The sequence below is a fragment of the Arvicola amphibius genome, chromosome 14 (genome assembly GCF_903992535.2).
Source record: "Arvicola amphibius chromosome 14, mArvAmp1.2, whole genome shotgun sequence".
In the NCBI taxonomy this organism is placed as follows: Eukaryota; Metazoa; Chordata; class Mammalia; order Rodentia; family Cricetidae; genus Arvicola; species Arvicola amphibius.
Window position 1 is genome coordinate 24,069,843 of NC_052060.1, and position 19,648 is coordinate 24,089,490.

At 34.5% G+C, this 19,648-nt stretch overlaps 1 protein-coding gene across 4 annotated transcripts in view; it reads left to right on the forward strand.

Annotated features, from left to right (window-relative positions):
- Col11a1 (collagen type XI alpha 1 chain) overlaps nt 1–19,648 on the forward strand; it is a 169,069-nt gene that overhangs the window by 82,852 nt on the left and 66,569 nt on the right. For all 4 annotated transcript variants that reach the window (XM_038311125.1, XM_038311127.1, XM_038311124.1 and 1 more), the window contains 8 exons: nt 950–1,003; nt 2,449–2,493; nt 2,832–2,885; nt 2,967–3,011; nt 9,412–9,465; nt 11,760–11,867; nt 14,492–14,545; nt 19,464–19,517. In XM_038311125.1, coding sequence (XP_038167053.1) covers nt 950–1,003; nt 2,449–2,493; nt 2,832–2,885; nt 2,967–3,011; nt 9,412–9,465; nt 11,760–11,867; nt 14,492–14,545; nt 19,464–19,517 — 468 coding nt within the window. The remainder of the gene's footprint in view (nt 1–949; nt 1,004–2,448; nt 2,494–2,831; nt 2,886–2,966; nt 3,012–9,411; nt 9,466–11,759; nt 11,868–14,491; nt 14,546–19,463; nt 19,518–19,648) is intronic.

Sequence of the window (19,648 nt, forward strand, 5' to 3'; positions counted from 1 at the left end):
AGAACTGTGTCAGAATCTGATACTCCATCATTAGAACTCCAAACTGTATCCATGACTATTAATGACAGTACCGTCTAAGAAACTTCTTAGGCAGACATCATGATGAGAACAGCACAAACAGCACATATACAAATTTAGTTGACATAGGCCAGTGACATGATGCAGCAGCCTCTTGTCTGATGGAAGAGATGTATATGGAACTGACAGTATGAGAATAATGTTTTACAGTAAACTTATTCTTCAGTAAGTAGAAGAGTTGGACTTTAAGATAAAAACGCGTAGTATAGTAAATGTGGTAGTTATTATTGTACTCATTCATTGCCATAATCAAGTCACATAGTATATATAGGTATGTATGTAATACCTTTATCAAACTAGTCGCACAATAAATCACTACAAATACCCTGGAAATAAATTGTTGCCTCTGATTTTACAAGGACAGCATCAGGAATTTTTCATCTTTATTTTAATCCTATGTGGCTACAATCCTATATTCAGTCCGTTATATACCAAGCATTTAATAGAGCTTATGCCTGCACCTTACTTAGGTATCAATATAGTGTTGTCAATGGAGTATCCAAAGCTTTACTTCTCTGTGTTGGGAGTGAGGGAATGTGATTCTCAACTTCATTATTTGCATTTTTGCTCTGTTAACACCAGTTTATTTTACCAGTTAAAAACTAATGCGTCAACTTGAACAAGGAAAAATTTAGAATGTCTAAGCTGACTAAATGTAGCATATTTTATATCTTTTGACATCTGTTGAGTTTGCTTTTCATTTGTTTTTATATAATGTTATCAAGTATTTAGAATACCTTCTGCATGTCTTACATACCAGAAGACACCGTCTCAAGTTCACACTGTTATTAGTGCTGTGCTGATCTGCACAATGTAGAGCCTTTCATAATTTCCTTTCTGTTAAATAAAATTCTCTCCTCTTTTTGATTAGGGTCCACAAGGAAAGCCAGGCCTTGCAGGGCTTCCTGGTGCTGATGGGCCTCCCGTAAGTCAATGCTGTCTCTCTCCCCATTGACATTTCCATATGCAGTCTTAGAAAATAAATTTTACATGATTCTTGGAAATGATTACATGTAGGCAGTAATAAGAGGGAATTGATCCAGTAACGAAGCCTTGGTTTCTTTACCATGCAATATCATTTCTTTATGTCAATTTTCTTGAGAACTCTTCAATAAAATCACCGTAGCCTCTAAATAAAGTCGTCCACACTCTGAACACTAGTACCTACACAAATCCCTCCTTCCTAATTCCACATGCTCCTCTCTGCCAGCTATTTCAGACTGCTTTTATTTTCAGTGATTGTGATGTTTAATAAACAGACACTAAGTGCAGTGAACGAGCTCATCCACTTTTTAACTCACCTCTCAGAGTCTGCCAGTCTTAGGATTTTATTGCTGTGATAAAACAGCATGACCAAAAGTAACCTGGGGAGTAATGGGCTCACTTACTTCCAGGTAACATCACTTAGGAAAATCAGGACAGGAACTCAAGCAGGGCAGCAACATAGAAAAGAAATAATGCAGAGGGCCTGGAGGGGCTCTGAGTATGTCTTGCTTTGCCTGCTTTCTTAGAGAGATCACGACCACTTGTCCAGGCTTGCCGCCACAATGGGCTGGGCTCTTCCAATCACCAATCCAGAAAATGCCACCCCAGTCTGGTTGGGCCATTTTATCAGTTGAGATGTCCTCTTCCCAAAGGAGTCTAGCTTGTGTAAGTTGACCTAAAACCAGACAGCAGAGAGGCCAGGTCACATACATGGCATTTGTTAATTTCTTCACGTAATGTCCACAGACATTCTTTAGACATTAGATATCCCTCAACCTCTAGAAATGTAGAAAAATATGTTTTCTTCCTTCATTTTAAAATTATTATTGATATTTTCTCTTGAAATTTACTTAAATTTGTGATGAGCTAGAAAAAATTTATTGTGCTGTTTCTATATTCATCTATAGAATATATTTGTGATTAAACTATACATTTTTATTTATGGAATCTCAACTATATATTAATCTGATTAGTATCTTTGATCTTTCTATGTATTTCCAACACTTGCTCCTGCTACCATTTGAAGATTCATATATACATCATCCCTTTATTTCCACACAGAATATAAATCATATGCAATTGCTGTGTGTGAGAGTTTGAGGCTGAATTGCTAATAGCAGGATGTATTACTTTATGTGCTTTCCCCAAATTCTTTGAAAATGATCCCATATTTAATGAAATATATACTCATCAAATCTAATCTTACGTTTTTCTCTAACTGGCAGTTTCCAATATTCCTGAAAGTCATGAAACTTGTACATTTCTCTAATAATTAAAAAAATAAAGAATGTGATCTCAGACTATTTAGAAAAATGGGAAAGACTTAAGATTAACAGTCACAATTTATACCACATCTTCACCAGTGTGTTTGTTTGCTCCATGTAGGGTCACCCTGGAAAAGAAGGCCAGTCAGGAGAAAAGGGGGCCCTGGTAGGTACCAAGCATCTGTCTGAAGAGCCTGTCAATAATAAGGTCTTGTCAATATGAGTGTTTTGATATAACTAACAGGTACACCTAGGATAGCTAATTCTAATTTAGAAAATAGAATTTATCATCATTTTTTAATAAATAATTCTCATGGTGGTAGATCTGCATGCTTTATATTTAATATATATATATTATGATGAATTCTAATAATTAATATTTATACATTACTTGTGTTGATATTAAATTTTTACCCACTACTTCCTAAAACCTTTATTTGCAGAATGCGAATGAGTAGTATTGTCACTGTACCACATATTTAAGTCACAATTGATTTTTTTCAGGGTCCTCCTGGTCCACAGGGACCCATTGGCTATCCTGGTCCCCGTGGCGTAAAGGTAAAGCCTAAATTATTTGCACATTATTTCATTTCAAGGTGCAGTGTCGTTGTCTTTTAATGTTTTCGTTTTATTCCATAGGGTGCAGATGGTGTCAGAGGTCTCAAGGGATCTAAAGGAGAAAAGGTAAAATATGATTTTTAGGTGATTTTAATTTCCAAGCATCCAGTATATGAAATTATAGTGTATTCAGCATTTATTTTTCTCCTTGAAATAAATAGATCAATTATTTACTAGCCAGGCATTGCAAGTATAAGTTTGTCACTAAGGCTCTAAAAATAGATGCAAAAGAATGTCAAGTTAGCCACAAATACCCTTTTAATTACATGTGTCTAACTTGATCAAATCACAGGTTCATCTGTCTGCATGGTTGGCTATGACATGAGGAAATGTTCTAGTTATAACCGGGTTCATTCATTTTATCTGTACTAAAATCCCCGAGACGCTAAACTGACGTTAATAGAAAATATAACTTTTATTTGTTACCATTATGGTGCATGGTAGCAATGCTATTATTGGGAGGAAATAAAATTAAATCCAAGCAGAGGTAGAGAAATGCAGGCACCTCAGTCTTTGGGATGCTCTGGCTCCTTAATAGGGCTTTAGGACACTGTCTGTCTTTTTCCTTAAGAACAATGCTTTTAGATTCTTTAAGGTAAATATTTAATGTATTGGACATTCCTAAATCCTTCAAAGATAAACTTTCAGTGCTAAGAAGCTACTTCTGACGATCAGGATTAGGCTAATTCATACTATAATTGCATAACTTTTCAAACACAAAGTGTAAACACAGGCCTTTTATTAGTAATTTGGTTGAGGTAAGTGTGGTTCTTTATTTTAATAGTAAAACTGCATTGGTTTAAAGGGAATGATTTATTTTTCACTCATAACATTATGAGCGATCATTGAATATATTTGGTATTAGGTGGGGTTAGATAACTAAACATAAATTATTATTCTTACTAAACTTTATTTGGTACAGAAAATACTCCTGGGAGATATTAAAGGTGTGCAAGATATTAATTGTTATTCTTGAAAATAATGTGTTGCACTTTCAATTAAGTTAGCTACTTTGAAGATAACCCTAATTCATCTTGATCATCATTGGATGATCATGGCTCAAAATCTTTCTGTTGTGACAGGGCACAGTGACGGTCTAGCAGTGCTGAACTTAAATTTCTGTATTGTATGTTATCTATGCTTTGACATATGTACATGTTCATGTTAAACATTTATTTACCAATTCAGTTTTCCTACTGGATTATTAAGTGGACAATATTTAAAAGAAAGGTGTTTAGTTGAGGTGCCATGTGGTAAGTTTCTGGAGGGAGAATTAATTTCAAAGTGACAGACAGATAATTCTGGATGAGGAGAAGCAAATGAGAAAACAGTTCTGCATTGAAACACCAAGCAATTATTGGTTACTTTGAGTTGTGTTTAGTCTAAGAAGAAGCAATACATACAATGAAAAATCATTAGAAGTTTGAATCGGCGTGCAAATTCTGTATGCCAACTCTAGTATGCTGACAACTAAGGTAATTGTGTCAAAGGGAAACTTACAGTTTTAAGCTTCACTTTTAAATCTAAATGGTTAAATGCTCTGCCTTTGTTTCTAACTAATAGAACAGTGTATTATAAACCTCAATTTTGAGAATTATTGGTAAATAAATGAAGGTTTTTAAATAGAATTATTCTTCTTTACACTATGTTGCCATGAATTTGAATATACATTCCTTTTTTCAAAAATATAAAATTAGGTTATACAGCCCGTGATATATCAAAAGGAGACAGAAAGGTTGTTAAAGATCATTGTAGATCAGTGGTAGATGCTTTCTGAGAATGCACAAGTAAGTGAGTGAAATCCCCAAATCTCAAACATCTGAAAGTGAATAAAACACCATTCTTACTCTGTAATGGTGTTTATGATTATTAAATGGTGAAAGAAGAAGCTGGCACCCTGACATTAAGGTTCTCTGCTTTTGATTTCATGGCTGTCCCTCAGTCTTCCACTGTGAAAACCAAATAAACCAAACCGTGCTACTTTTGTTCTGCAACTCTAAACAGATTCAACACCGTCTTTTCGTTTTCCTAAAGTACATTAATTTTGGCACTTGAAATCTCATGACTTGACACGTTATTTGCTTAACAGTGGTGATCAACGTTGTAGGATTTTCTTTTATTCTACCTCCATGTTGGAATGCCAAAATGTTGTTTGTTTTTAGTTTTTACTCCCTTGGCTTTTTGGGGACACCTATCACCCAGCTCCCAAATAAACCACACACACGGAGGCTTATTATTACATATTAATGCAAGTCTTAGCTTGGCTTATTTCTAGCCAACTTTTCTTAATTTATCCCATCTATCTTTTCCCTCTGGGCTTTTTCTTTTTCTTACTTCTGTACATCTTACTTTCCTTCTTACTCCGTGGCTTTCTGTATAGTTGGGTGGTTGACCACTGATGGTCTTCTCTCCTTATTCCCTCATTCCTTCTCTCCTCCCAGATTTCTCCTCATATTTATTCGCTCCATCTACCAGCCCTGCCTATCTTTTCTCTTTTCTCGCTATAAACTATTCAGCTCTTTATTAGACCATCAGGTGTCTTAGACAGGTAAAGAATCACAGCTTTAGAGAATTAAACAAATGCAGCATAAACAAAAGCATCACATCTTTACATCATTAAAAAAGTTCCAGAACATAAACAAATGTAACACACCTTAAAATAATATTCTAAAATATACTAATTACATACCTAGGGAATGTATTTTTTATTTTATGTTTTTTCATTAATTATGAATATTTTGAGGGCAGACAAACTAGCCTTCTATGTATTGATTTCAAAGAATTAAATAAACGGGTAAATAAGTAAATCCAAACAAAACAATGAAACTCACCAACTCACTGGGATTGTTCAAAACAATTCTTAATTCTTAGACACAGTCCACAGCTTTCTTTAAACTAAACTTGGCAACTGTGTAATTACCTTTGTCTCAGGGGAGAAAGTCATGACGGTAATGAATAGGCAGTGAACGGCCATCTCAGCTCTTCAGCCTTTGCTCTAGGGGCGCTCAGTACACAGAGCAGTTTGCTCTTTAAAAGGCCTCTTTTCCACTAGAATCTTGAAAACATCATGGTTTACTCCCCAGGAAAAGAGTCTGCAAACCCTTAATTTAGACCTGTCACAGGTTTGTGTCACTGCTTCCAGATTTAGGTCTTTGTGTTTCCCTTTTGTTACAACAATTCATAGCCCTAATTTTTTAAAATAAAAGATCAGAATTTTCTTCCTTAAAAGTTAAATAACATTTCATTACACATACCAGCTATTTTCACCTGTTCTCATGAACATCAATGAATACTTTGATTGCTGCTGTATTCTTTGCTATTTTTCCTCACAACCGTAAGTGTATACATACATTTAAGATTCTGCATCCAATTGTCATGTATATACTCAGAACTAAAGTTTCACTTTATTTTGTAATTTAGTGCTCCATCCGCTTTACATTCTCACTGACAGCACATGGAACTCACCATTTCTCTGCCCTCTCAACACGTACAGCCCCTCTTCTTGTTTAACCACCGTCATCCCAGGAGCCTGCACTGGCATTTTCATAGTGATTAGTGATGTTGAGCATTGATGCCGAACATTCTTTAATGTCCTTATGGGTCTTTCACATTTGCTTTCTCATATTTTGTGAGTTGCCTCTTTATTCCATCCTCAATGCCTTTTGATGAACATGAAAGTAAAAAAAAAAACAAAAAAAATCGAAATAAAAATTCAAGAATGAAAAAGTTTATTGCAGGCAAGGTTTTAGCAGTTCCAGTCAATCATGGTGGAGAAACTATGGCAGATAGGACGCCATCTGTGCAGTGGGGCACAGCAAGAACTTGAGGCTGATTACGATCCTCAAATGCTGCCTTAGTGAACTCCTTCTACAGGAGCGGCCGCAGCTTCTGATCTCCCACAGCCTTCACAATGGTGTTAGCAGAAAAGAACAAGCATCCAACACATGAAACTGGGGTTCACTTTTCATATAAACATAACAGTTTATGACATTTTCTGGACCTCTGTGTAATTTACAAGTCACCAACTGAAACTTGAATATGTTTCCAATTGTTCACTTAGTGCTTAATGAGCATCATGGATCTTAAGGTGTCAAATAGATTAATCACCAGGGATTCAATGGCTAATTAGGAAAGATTATTGGTTCTACCATTTATTGGAAGCAATGTCCTATTGTGCTTAACTGCAAACAGGCTTATTTTTGTCATAAAAAATATATATTTGGGGACACACAGGAAATGCAAGGAAGAAATCATGTAATTATAGTATAATTTAAAAAATGAGTAGGAATTTTAGTCTATTCATCGATTAATGACTGTTTTTTTAAATTTAGTTCCATGCCGCTTTAGAAATTTGATCTAGAAATCTTTTATATAGTTTTGCATCTAAGATGATGATCCCTTTGGCTGTTTATTGGTCTTCAGGATTGCTTTGGCTATCTTGGATATTTTATATTTCTACATGAAATTTAATATTTTCTTCAGTCTCTATGGAGAATTTCAATAGAATCATTCTTTTGAAAATATAACATAATTACAACATTCCTCCCTTCCTTTTCTCTTCCCAGGTGCTCCCAGGTACCTCTCCTTGTTCTCTTTAAAACCATTGCCTCTTGTTTCCTTACATGCTATTACATATACACAACAATTGGGATTTTAGTGGGACTTTTATTGAATGTGATTTTTTTGAGACACTGGGCAGCTTCATAAATTAAACCTGCCAATTAATGAATACATACTAATATCTTTGCTATTAATTACTGTATTTCACTGGGAATATTGTCTAAATTCTGCTGTCACTTCTCCTCTAAATCTATCCATTATTTCTTAATATTTATCCTTAATAGATCTTTCTTCAGTACTTGATCTGTGTCAAAGAAGTAATTTCACCAATACCATTTGCTGAGTGTAAAATAAATGTGCATTTGCAAATCTTAATTTTAGTGATTCTTTTGTTGAAATACTGAGGACTGTTATTATAAGACAGTTAGTTTTCCCTAATATTTAGGAATGATACAACAGCTTGGAAAAAAACCCTCATTTGGAAATAAAATTTCATATACAAGCAGTGTATTTACACCATTTGACCTCCCCCATTCTTTCCCTTCTAAAACTTTCTATTACCCCTCCCTAAACTCATGGCCTCTTTATTATTAGTTTTACATGCATAAATACATATACAAAAAACACCCTTACACATACATACACGAAAACACCATTATGTATATTTAGAAATAACCTGTTGACTCCATTTAATTTTACTTAAATGTACGTGTTTAGGGTTGACAGCTTAAGATCATATAACTTATCAGAGGCCCTTTCCCATGAGAAGACTGATCCTTTCTTTCTTAGCACCCATTAAAAGGCTGTAACTGTAGTAGTAGTAGTATGCTTTTTACTTTTTTTGTTTTTGGGGGGGCCACCACCCAGCTCCCAAATAAACCACATGGAGGCTTATACTTAGTTGAAAATGTCCAACCCTGGCTTGGCTTTTTTCTTGCCAGCTTTTCTTAACTTATATTATCCTGTCTACCTTTTGCCTCTATACTTTTCGTGCTCGCTTACTTCGGTAAATCTTACTGTTACTCACTGGATTGCCATGTAGCTGGGTGGCTGTCCCCCGATGTCCTCCTCCTTCTTTGGCCACTTCTTCCTGGATTTTCCCTTCTGTATATTCTCTCTGTCTGCCAGTCCTGCCTATTCTTGCTCCTGCCTTGCTATTGGCCGTTCAGATCTTTATTAAACCATCAGGTGTTCTAGGCAGACAAAGTATCACAGCTTCATGAGTCAAACAAATGCAACATAGCAAAAGCAGCACACCTTATCACAATATTTCCAACATACAACTCTTCCTTTCAGAGTGAAGCCTTGTGAAAATTCCCCTAACCATGTTGGCTTGACAACTGGTATTGTCTCTGCATAGATCATGTTTATGCTACTGTAACTAATAAAAGCACACAAAAATCAGGGAGTCCTTTATGTACGTCAACTACTTCTGAATATGAGGATCGAGAACTGCCCTGCAGTGGTTGATAAGCTCACTGTCTTCCCATTGGAGAAAACAGCAAATCATGGAAATTCTAATGTAAAACGAGTCACTTTGGATAAAAATATTTTGTCAAGTTCTTTAATTTATGGGAATGATATGTATTTAAGTACTTACTTTTTCTTTGTTAGAATGTTTAAAAGAAATGCTATTATTTTAAAAAAATAATTATTTTCTCCAAGAGATAGAGAGGTAGTCATGAATATATTTGTGAAAGATTCTCTAATTTATAGCCAGTCACTGTGGAAAGACGATAAAACTCCAGGATAAGGGAATAGGTCTGGGACAGAACAGAAAGGTTATGGTTTCATGACTGGAATTTTTATTTCTCAGGAGATTTTTTCTAATTATTAATATTAATTTTACGACTTATTTTTTTAGTCATTCAAAATAATTGATCACAATCTTTTTTATTCATAATAGGGCGAAGATGGCTTTCCAGGGTTCAAAGGTGACATGGGACTTAAAGGTGACAGAGTGAGTAAAAAGTATATAAATTTGACCACACTGTATGTTTAGCTCAGCTTTCTACTGCTGTGATAAACACCCAAACAAAAGCAACATAAGGAGCAAAGAGTTTGTTTCTGTTACCCTTCCAGGTAACAGTACATCACTGAGAAAAGCTGGAGAGGAACCTGAAGTAGGAGCGGATACAGAGGCCATTAAGAAGTATTCCTTACCAGCTTGCTCCTAGTTAAACTCAGTTTACTTTCTTTCAGCACCCAGGGCTGTCATCCCAGGGTGCCCCAAACTTGCCAACTCCATCTTCAATTAGAAAATGCACCGTAGGCTTGCCTCCAGGCCACTGTTGTGCGGGCATTTTCTCAATTGAGGTTCCTTTCTCCCAAATGAAAAGCGACATAAACATTAGCTTACACCCTTTACAATTTCCCTTAGCACTAAATACAGCAAGCAAAGGTGAAATAAAATATTATCAAAGATATCTTACTTCATTTGTTGTATAAATATTGGAAATCATAATGATGGTACCGATAGTATAGTACCAGCGTTTTTCTAAATGTTGAGTTAAATTTTGTAAGAGACACAAATGTCTGAAGACACCTACCATGCTAAAGGCATAGATTTAATGGAGAATGAATTTAATTCATCCTGCTTCTAGAAATAGTAGCTTTTTGTTAGATACTACATGTTTTTAGTCTACTATACATTCAGTAAGTATTTTGTATACTTTCCTTTTCTTCAGTTTTGCGCTTTTTTTTTTTTTTTTTTTTTTTTTTTGGATACAGGAGGGACCCCTATGCACTTCCAGATAGCCTTGAACTCACTATGTGGCCCAACCTAGCTTAAAACTCACAAAGGCGACTTGACCTGTCTTTTAGGTGCTGACATTAAAGGCTTGCATCAACCAGCACACCTGGCATATTTGCGCTTTTAAGATAAGCTATGCTTGATAGAGATTTCAGGAGGATGTATGCACTATCTGTATTTTTTGTAGTGTTGAAGATGTAACTACAGACTTTAACAATCGTAGATAAGCATTCTGCTATAGAACTGTACACCCAAATACAATTTTGATAGTCTCTTTCACCTCAACAATGGATTTATTAATATATAACCTCAACAAAATCTCTATATAATTTACTACTGTTGTTTAAGAAAGTTTCAGAATAGTATGGTTAAATTACTAGAAGAGAGAAATGTGGTTTTATTTTAAATTCTGTATATATGTTGTGAACTATGGTGATTAAAAGTCATATTATGGAACTTACATGCATTTTAATTTTTATGGTTTCCTGAACTGCAGAGTGTAAAGATGGTATATTTGCATCTGACATTAATATATTTTAAAGTGGATCAACTTACCTAGAGTATATTAAATACTTTATTGCATAAATCATATAAATACCTCATCTATCTAATCAAAGAGGCAGACCTCTGAGTAGCTGTGATTCCCTAAAGTTCATGAAGGCTCTTAGGACTGGAAGCAATTCATTTGATTTTCAGTTGCCAGTTTGCTCAAGATGTAAAAAATATTTCAAAATGAAGACTTTTGTGCTTCAGATGATAGTTTCCAAAACTTCCTTCTAATCTTTATTCTCCATTCTCTCCCATAAAACTCCTCATCTGTCTCTGTCTCGCTCGGCCTCTGTGCCGTGCACCGAGGCCCCGGTCTGCGCTCTATGCGCTAGACCCCAGTTCGCGAGCTTCGGGAAAGGGGCTGGAGGTTGAGAATACACACAGAGAGACAGACCGCACACAGACCTTCCAACACTGGTACCAAAAGCCCTCTTATTAGCACCATGTAGGCTTACATACATACACTGCAGTCAATGGCCAACAGGTGAAAATCCCATCCTCTGATCCTCTAAGCTAGGCACAGCTTCTAGTAACTTCAATTAGAAGGTTCTAGGAGGGAAGAGCAGCTGAAGGCCAGGACTCATTAGTCCCAACACCTCTGTCTTTGTCACTCTGTGTCTCTGCCTTTCTCACTTTCTGTGTGTTTCTGTCTGTGTCTCTCTCTGCCTCTGCCTCTTTCTGTCCCAGATATTATCTGATCAATATGGTAGTACATAAGGTACCATAAAGCTCCCAAAACTTTTAATTATTAGTCACATTCAGGAATTTATTCAATAATGAAATGCTTCTTGACATCAAACTATTTTAACCCCTTTCTCATAAGAAAGCAAGCAACTCAAATATGAGACAAGAAACCAAGAGTCACAAAAGCCTGATTCTCGAATAGACTGGAATCTCCACCTCCAAATACGGAAGGGTTTTAAATGAACAAACCATATTACTTTGCATTTCAGGGCGAGGTGGGTCAAGTTGGCCCAAGAGGAGAAGATGGGCCTGAGGGGCCCAAAGGCCGTGCAGGCCCAACTGGAGACCCAGGACCCTCTGGCCAAGCAGGAGAGAAGGTTGGTTTGCTTCCTTCTCACAGTATGTGCAGTGCAGCGTGCTTCTGTGTCATTGTCAACAGCACAGTTCTTGTGTTCAGTGTGCAGTCCTCTTACAGTAGTGAGACAGCACTCAGTCCTGAGCCGGCTACATTTCTCCTTCTGCAATGGGCTGAATCAGGAGCAGCCATTCCTAAAGCTCGCCCACAGCTGATACTGAGTCTAAATGGCCTGAGCTTAAAGGAAGCAGCGAATGATGGCATACATACTGCATCAGATCAAATCAAACCATATTTGTCCCCAAACAAAGTAGGTGTTTTTTTTAAATATATGACTATATTTTCATAGGATACTATTTAAAGTATATACATTAGGTTTCTTTTCAAAATATTTGAATTTAACCTGATATTAAGAAAGTATTTCCAGATAAATGCAATAGTCATTGTTTTGAAAAAACCTGGGTCATATTGCTATGCCAAAATATTTCTACTATATTTTAATGTAGCAAAGAGCATTAATTTTGATTAATGCATAATTTAGTTATTTAGAAAACTTTTTACTATATTATGAACTTAAATTATTATTTTTTTTCTCATGGTTTATTTTTTTTTTATATTTGCTTGGGGTTTAAATTATTATCTATTGGGGATTAAAGCCATAGCCTTAACCATGCCATGCAGGTGTTGTGCCCACCAAGCTTAAACCCAGTCTTTGAATTTAATTGATCGGGAGGAAATGAGAAACATTAAATGATAAGCATTATTTCATATACATACTAAAGCAAAGTAAAAGTAGCTGCCATATCCTGTTGATATAAATTTTATGAATTCTCTTCTTTGTTCAAATAATTTTTTTCTATTGAGAGCATTGTTTCCTGGAAAATAAAGAAATTAGATTCCTTATTAGAAAACTGTAAATTTTTCCACCAGCAAACATATGTCCCAGAAGGAAGTTTTGTTGCTGTTATTTGACACCTGAAGAGATGAATGGCCATTTCCATTTAGGATCACTGATATGGTGGTCTTGCTGGGTTCATGCTTTGGAACCCATTGCCTTTCTGCACTGATGGGTGCTGTACTAGTTAGACAATGGGAAGCCATCAAGGCTGTCGCTACTTCACTTGATATTCAGTGTCAGCTGATGAAGGTCCTCTGATGACCTTCCGCCCTCCTCAGCTCTACTCTGTTACATACAGTGGTCCCAGAAACTATTCTAAAGCATTGCCCTTTGCTTTTTTGCATGTAGCATCTCATTATTGTCTATTTATTGATGTTTATATCATCATCATTTAATAGAATACAAGTTACCTAACTGCATTTATTTTGAAATGATTCTAAAATGTAATGGTGTATAGTGTGCTATACAATTAACGTAGAACACAGAGAGTTCTGTGATCATTAAAGATTTTCCTTTGCCTTGAAATCAGTGGAATAAAACTATGAAATAAGCTGAGGTAGCATAATATATCCAAATGGATGTCATTAAAAGCAAGTGTCTTAGGGTTTGTTTGCATAGTCTCCACCTGAGATTTGCTTATCTGTGCAGTGCAACTTGTAACTCTTACAATTCTTTACCTCAGTCTGTAATGACAAGGTCATATGGCACATGTTCTTGCCTGGATTTTTCCAGCTAAACTTTTGTTTTTATTATTAAAGTTTTGCTTATACTTATGAATTTGTACCTGTATTGGCCTCTATAATTTTTGAAAATGTACATTATCAATAATATGTCCTATGTGCTTAAGTTTAAAAATTTAATCCAAAAATCATGTTATTTTTTATGCATTTGTTATCACAAAAGTGATGTCCAGAATTCCACAAACAATTTAGTCAATTCATTTACTTAGTTTCTTACTTGTATTATTTTTTCTTTATTAAAGAAAAAATATTGGGGATTAATTGATCAGAAAAACCTATGAGGTCTCAGTATTTGTTATACATTTTTTGAACCGATTATAATTTAACATTTTTTTAAAAAAATTAACATTGAGAGATAGCTTCATTGAACTGGAGCAGAATAGTTAAACATTCATGTACCCAGTTCCAAGGATAACACTCCATGTAAATTATCATCATTTGCTATAGTTCTCAATACGTTTTAAATTTATTGACTCATAGTTAACCAATATATGTACAAATGAATTAGGAGTATCCAAATACAGTTATTTAAATTTTAATTAATGAAAAATTGTTACATTACCTAATAACTTGATTTACAGTTAGAATATGATAAATGAGTTAATTTATCATAAAGATTTTCTTTAGTTAGAGTGGTAAATTCTGAATATATTTCCAACTCTGTTAACTAACTTGTGTTCGTGTTTAATTAAGAAGCTGTTTTCTATATTTATGACTTATAATTCACAACGGGTAAGAATTGTCTTCTTCTAAATTAAATATCTCCAAAGAGGATGCTGTTATTTGCACAATGACTGTTATCAGGTATCAGTAAAACATTTAACATATGTATATTGTAAAATTTCATTTTCTCATAAAAATGAAAAGGCTATGATGAAAATAAAGTGTGGTAAACATTTGCATCATATCAAGTACATAAATACTTTGCTCAAATATTTCAGAAAATTCTCCCTGAAGCAATAATATATAGGCTGTTTATATTTACTTTTGTGTTTTTCATAATTTTAGGGGAAACTTGGGGTTCCAGGATTGCCAGGATATCCAGGAAGACAAGGTCCTAAGGTAAAATAATTTGAACTTTATGGACTTATCTGTGTGACACACAGGTTAACTAATTGCATATCCTTAAAGACTTAGTTTTAGAGATGGAGAGAGAATAAACTCTAATTTTCTTTTGTTTAATACTTATCACCAAATAAAAAACACATGTATATGTATAATGCTACACACACACACACACACACACTCACCTGGAAGTCACGTGTTTCAGAGAGCACCTCTGTAATTATGTTATGTCCTAGAGAATGTCTGTGCTCAGGGTCATTATGAAAGAAAGGCTTAATTAACTCATTGGACATCATTAGAATAAATATACCTGAGAGAAGAAAATAAAATATTTTTAGTTACATTAGATATCATTGGAAGATAATAGCTTTTTATTTTATTTCTACTACCCTTATGGCCTACACTATTTTTTTATTAATATATTAACTCAAATGTGTGTGCACATGTGTGTTTATATCTACACATCTGTGTTCACATCCCAGGTCACACATATGGAGGACAGGGAACAATTTTCTGGGATCAGTGATTTCCTTCGACCATGTGGGTTTCAGGGATCAAACTCTGGTTCACTGTTTTGGTGGAATGTGCTGTCAGCCAATGAACCATTTCACTGGCTCTGTTCCATTATTTTTAAAATTCTGGTTCTCATTTGAAGTAGCATTCATTTCCCTAGAGTTCCATAACAAATATCTAAAACTTGGGTGACATAGAACAATTGAAAGTTTCACTGTTGCCTTTCTCAAGCCCAGGGGTCTGTGATCAATGTGCTGTTAGGAGCACATCCCTTCCAAAACCTCTAGGAGCCAATCTGTCCTGGAGACTTGCAACTTATGCTACCTCCAAGTATCCCTAGCTGGGCCGGCGCCCTTCCAACCCTTCCATTTTCACATGGTCTCTTTTAGTTCATCCTTTCCCATCTGTGTCTCATAAGAACACTTGTTATGAATTTAGGAAACACCTGTATGGCCCTGAATCCTTTAAATATTCTTAATGTATTTACCTCTTATTACTTTTCAGTCAAGGAAAGTAACGTTACAAGTTTCAGACCTTTTGACACAGTTTTATCTTTTCGGTACACAATGTAATCAACTATACTGCTCAGATTTCAGTTTCTGATATTTGAAATATTTACAAATATTTTAATTATAAGAGTTTCTTGTGATTGCTGTTTTTTTTTTGAAACATGAACTTTGCTTTTGCGTATACAAACTGTCATTGGCTAGCCTTGATGTATTTACTAATTATATTGATAGCTATATGAATTTAATATGTAAATGTATTAATAATTTGGGTAGTTATTCCTTTTTCTTTTAAAGACAGGGATTTGCTATACTGTTCATGCTGGTCACCTGTTTCAAACTCAATGTGCTTGAATTACAGGGATGCACAATTATACGTAGCTCACTTTTTAAAATATGTGTACATGAGATGCATTTTATATTGGTCGGTTTTCTTGTCTTTTCTATTTTAAACAGTAAGCATAGCAACAATAACAGATAAAGGAAATTTTAGTTATGTTAATATCACAAACATGTGTTAATACGCTTCATAGATAACCTGTAGGTGACAATACTGCCTGCCCTTCACCAACATAGGGACAATAGTTTCCACTCAATTTCCTACATTGTGTATATTAATCTTGCCATGTGACCTTTTTTTATCATTTCAAACAGACTATTTTTTATGTAATAAGATGTATTTTTAAAATGGTACAAGTGTCATTTAAATGTTTATCAGATCGAAAATGCTGCTCAGTTGTCTTTTACATTTTCCATCTTATATGTAATATATTGTTCTAACTTCCATTTACATTCTTTTCAAATGTTAGAAATCAACAAAGGTTATTTCTGTAGAGATCCATTTATTGAACAATCCTAAACTGTAAACTATCTCAGTTTTATGTTGTGAATCCTTAATCTGTTTACTAAGATGCACAAGAAATCATGCTGTACGTTTATTTGGATTTAAAAATGATAGGAAACTGTCATAATATCATTTGAATGAGCACCATTGAAATTTTTCAAGTTAATATGAAATTGTGATGTATTCCATTTTGCTGGCATCAATTTTCTGATCAGTAGTCACTGAACTCTTATTATGAAAATCCTGTCGTTGGCCAAATGAAAGTGTTCCTCCTCACAATGAGATGATGCATTTCTTTATCCTTTAACTGCAATGTCTAGACTTGAGACATCCATATTTAATGTTCCTTTTCTTCATCACTCCAATTTTTTCCTGTAATTGAAACTATAGGTCTGTTTTAAATAAAAAAAATAGTGATGTTCACATCATAAATCAAAGGAAGCCTTAAGCCTTTTTCTTATAAAGAAGCTAGTGACATTGCAATAGACAATATTCAAAGAAAATTTAACTTTGGCTGCTAATTCTAAGTAGTTGAAGACCTGTAGTTAAACAGCCATTTGCCAATGTCTTAGGAGCAAAATCATCAGGGAAGAAAAACCACCACGTGTTATACAAGATGACAGTTGTTTTAGAACCTAGGATCTAACCTAAAGTAGAATACTTTCATAATTGAACATTATACAAGATAGTTGTGCAAGTTTTTATTTGTTGACAGAATAATTTCAGCACTAATTTTCCCCTTGTCATCTTTTGTTTTTCTTTTGCCATTGTAGAGTTAGTGTTTAATTTGAATGTGCACTGCATACTTTGTTTAGAAAACTTTATATGAAAAACTGGTAGGTTGAGAAAGGTTCTGGCTTTCATATATGCTACATACAAAACTTAAAACAGCAAAAGTAATATTAAGCATTACTTTAATGGTGTATTTTAAATAGGGCAGTTATCTATTCTGATCAGAGTAGGCATATTCATTTGTGTATAAAATTTAGGTAACGTTTGTCAGTTAGATGCCAGATTCTAGTTATATGTTAAATTCTTAGTCACATCGCAACTAACAGATAGGACTTCCTCTGATTCTGAAGACAAAGAAAGCAAATTCTTTTTAAAATTAAAATGTTAAAATCCCTCAAAATTTTAATATACAGAGTGTTCTTCTCCATTTTAAACATTTTATCATTTGTTCTCAAGTGATCGTCAACGCAAAATATATTGAAAATCACATCACACATTCAATGTTGTGTATTCTTTGGATCATTGCTTGTCCCCGTGATGAAAAGGGACAACACATACAATTTTCTTGACTAGCTTGACTGCGAAATTGGAAATCTTTGCTACATTCAAATGGCAATGAGCTTGTCACATTCTGGATGTGGGTGTGCAGGTAGCTGTTCTAATTGTCCATTCATGACATCCAGTTTTTACCTGTTCTCCATCATTAAGTATGTGTCATCTGGTGAGGGCTATGATTCATTCGTGTCCAGAGCAATGATTTCTAAGTCCCTATCTGAGTGTTTTTCAGTTTAAGTATGTATGGAATGCTACTCACAATTTGTATTTTTAAAAAAGCATTACGCTTTATTTTGATATATATGAGCAATTTGTCGCTTGGGGGACTTTGTTCTAGGGAGCAATTAGATGCCGAGAAGTTGATTTAAAAACACAAAGACAAAAAGTCAAAGAATATGACTATATCCCCCTTAATACATAGAGATATGTATAAAATCAAGTCTGTTCCTATCTCAGCAGATCATTTTATACATTATTAAATTTAATCCATGCAATTGTTTAAAATAGACTTTTTTGAAACTCCATATACTTCCATGTTTGGGAGAATATTTAGAAAATTGAGAAAAAAAAGATTCGAAGTTCAATCTTCTCTATTTCTTTTTTTTTTTTTTTTTTTTTTTTTTTTTTTTTTTTTTGGTTTTTCGAGACAGGGTTTCCCTGTAGTTTCTAGAGCCTGTCCTGGAGCTAGCTCTTGTAGACCAGGCTGGTCTGAACTCACAGAGATCCGCCTGCCTCTGCCTCCTGAGTGCTGGGATTAAAGGCGTGTGCCACCACCGCCCGGCTCTTCTCTATTTCTTTATTTAATAAAGACATAAAACTGTTTGGATAGTGGTCAATAAAGTGTCTGAGAAGATGAGAGTCTGGGCAATTGCCCAAGATAAAATGTGGAACTTTGTTATTGGGATTTAAGTTGTATTTCACTAGGAAAATATGCCCATTCATATTAAGTGCACTATGGGCTTTTTACATTTTAAAACAATTATTGTTTATTATCCAGTATTATCACTTTATACTCCACATTTTTTATTGATGAAACCTGAATTTTTTCCATATTACCCAGTATTATCACTTTATACTCCACATTTGTTAATTAATGAACCCTGAATTTTTCCATATTATCCAGTATTATCACTTCATACTCCACATTTCTTTATTGGTGAATCCTGAATTTTTTCCAATGTCTCCTAAACTTTAAAGTATTAAGATGTATTAATAATAATCCATTGCCATCTTTAGCGACAGAAAAATACACTCAAAGTGGACAATAAATGCCTGTGCTTTATTTGGATGGTACTTGGGAGTGGATGTTTAATATTAATTAATGATAATGTTTTATATTATAACTGCCACTTATGAAATGTGATTTTTCTTAAGATTGGGAGCAAATGTACTGGTTATCACATTAAAATCTATTTTCATAAAATATCCATTAACTTCGATTCAATAATAATAGATATGGTGAATACATTTTTATTTTACTTTTAAATTTAAGTATTAAAATAGTTTTTTTTTTATCAATTCATGCTTCCAGGATTTCAGATGTCACTGTAAGTTCCCTTCAAATGCAAGAAGAGATCTCGTGTAATGGCTTAACAGTTATATTTAAAGATTGTATATTTTTATTATGAGCGGCCAAAGCAAGGACATACTTTTTAATTAAATGCTACTATCTCTAAACACATCACTCTTTTCCAAAGTAATTGGAACTTGTGGCATACAAATTGAAAACAATCATATTCATTGTTGATTATTTGTATTCTTTCAGGGCTCCACTGGATTTCCTGGATTTCCAGGTGCCAACGGGGAGAAAGGTGCCCGGGTATGGCGCATAAGTATATTGTCCAGAGATGGCTAGTGACCGTGCCCCTAATGAGTCCCTGTTTCTTACCCCGCCCCCCAATTTACTGTGACATTATTACACACTGAAACTCTTTGAACTGTCTTTGTCAG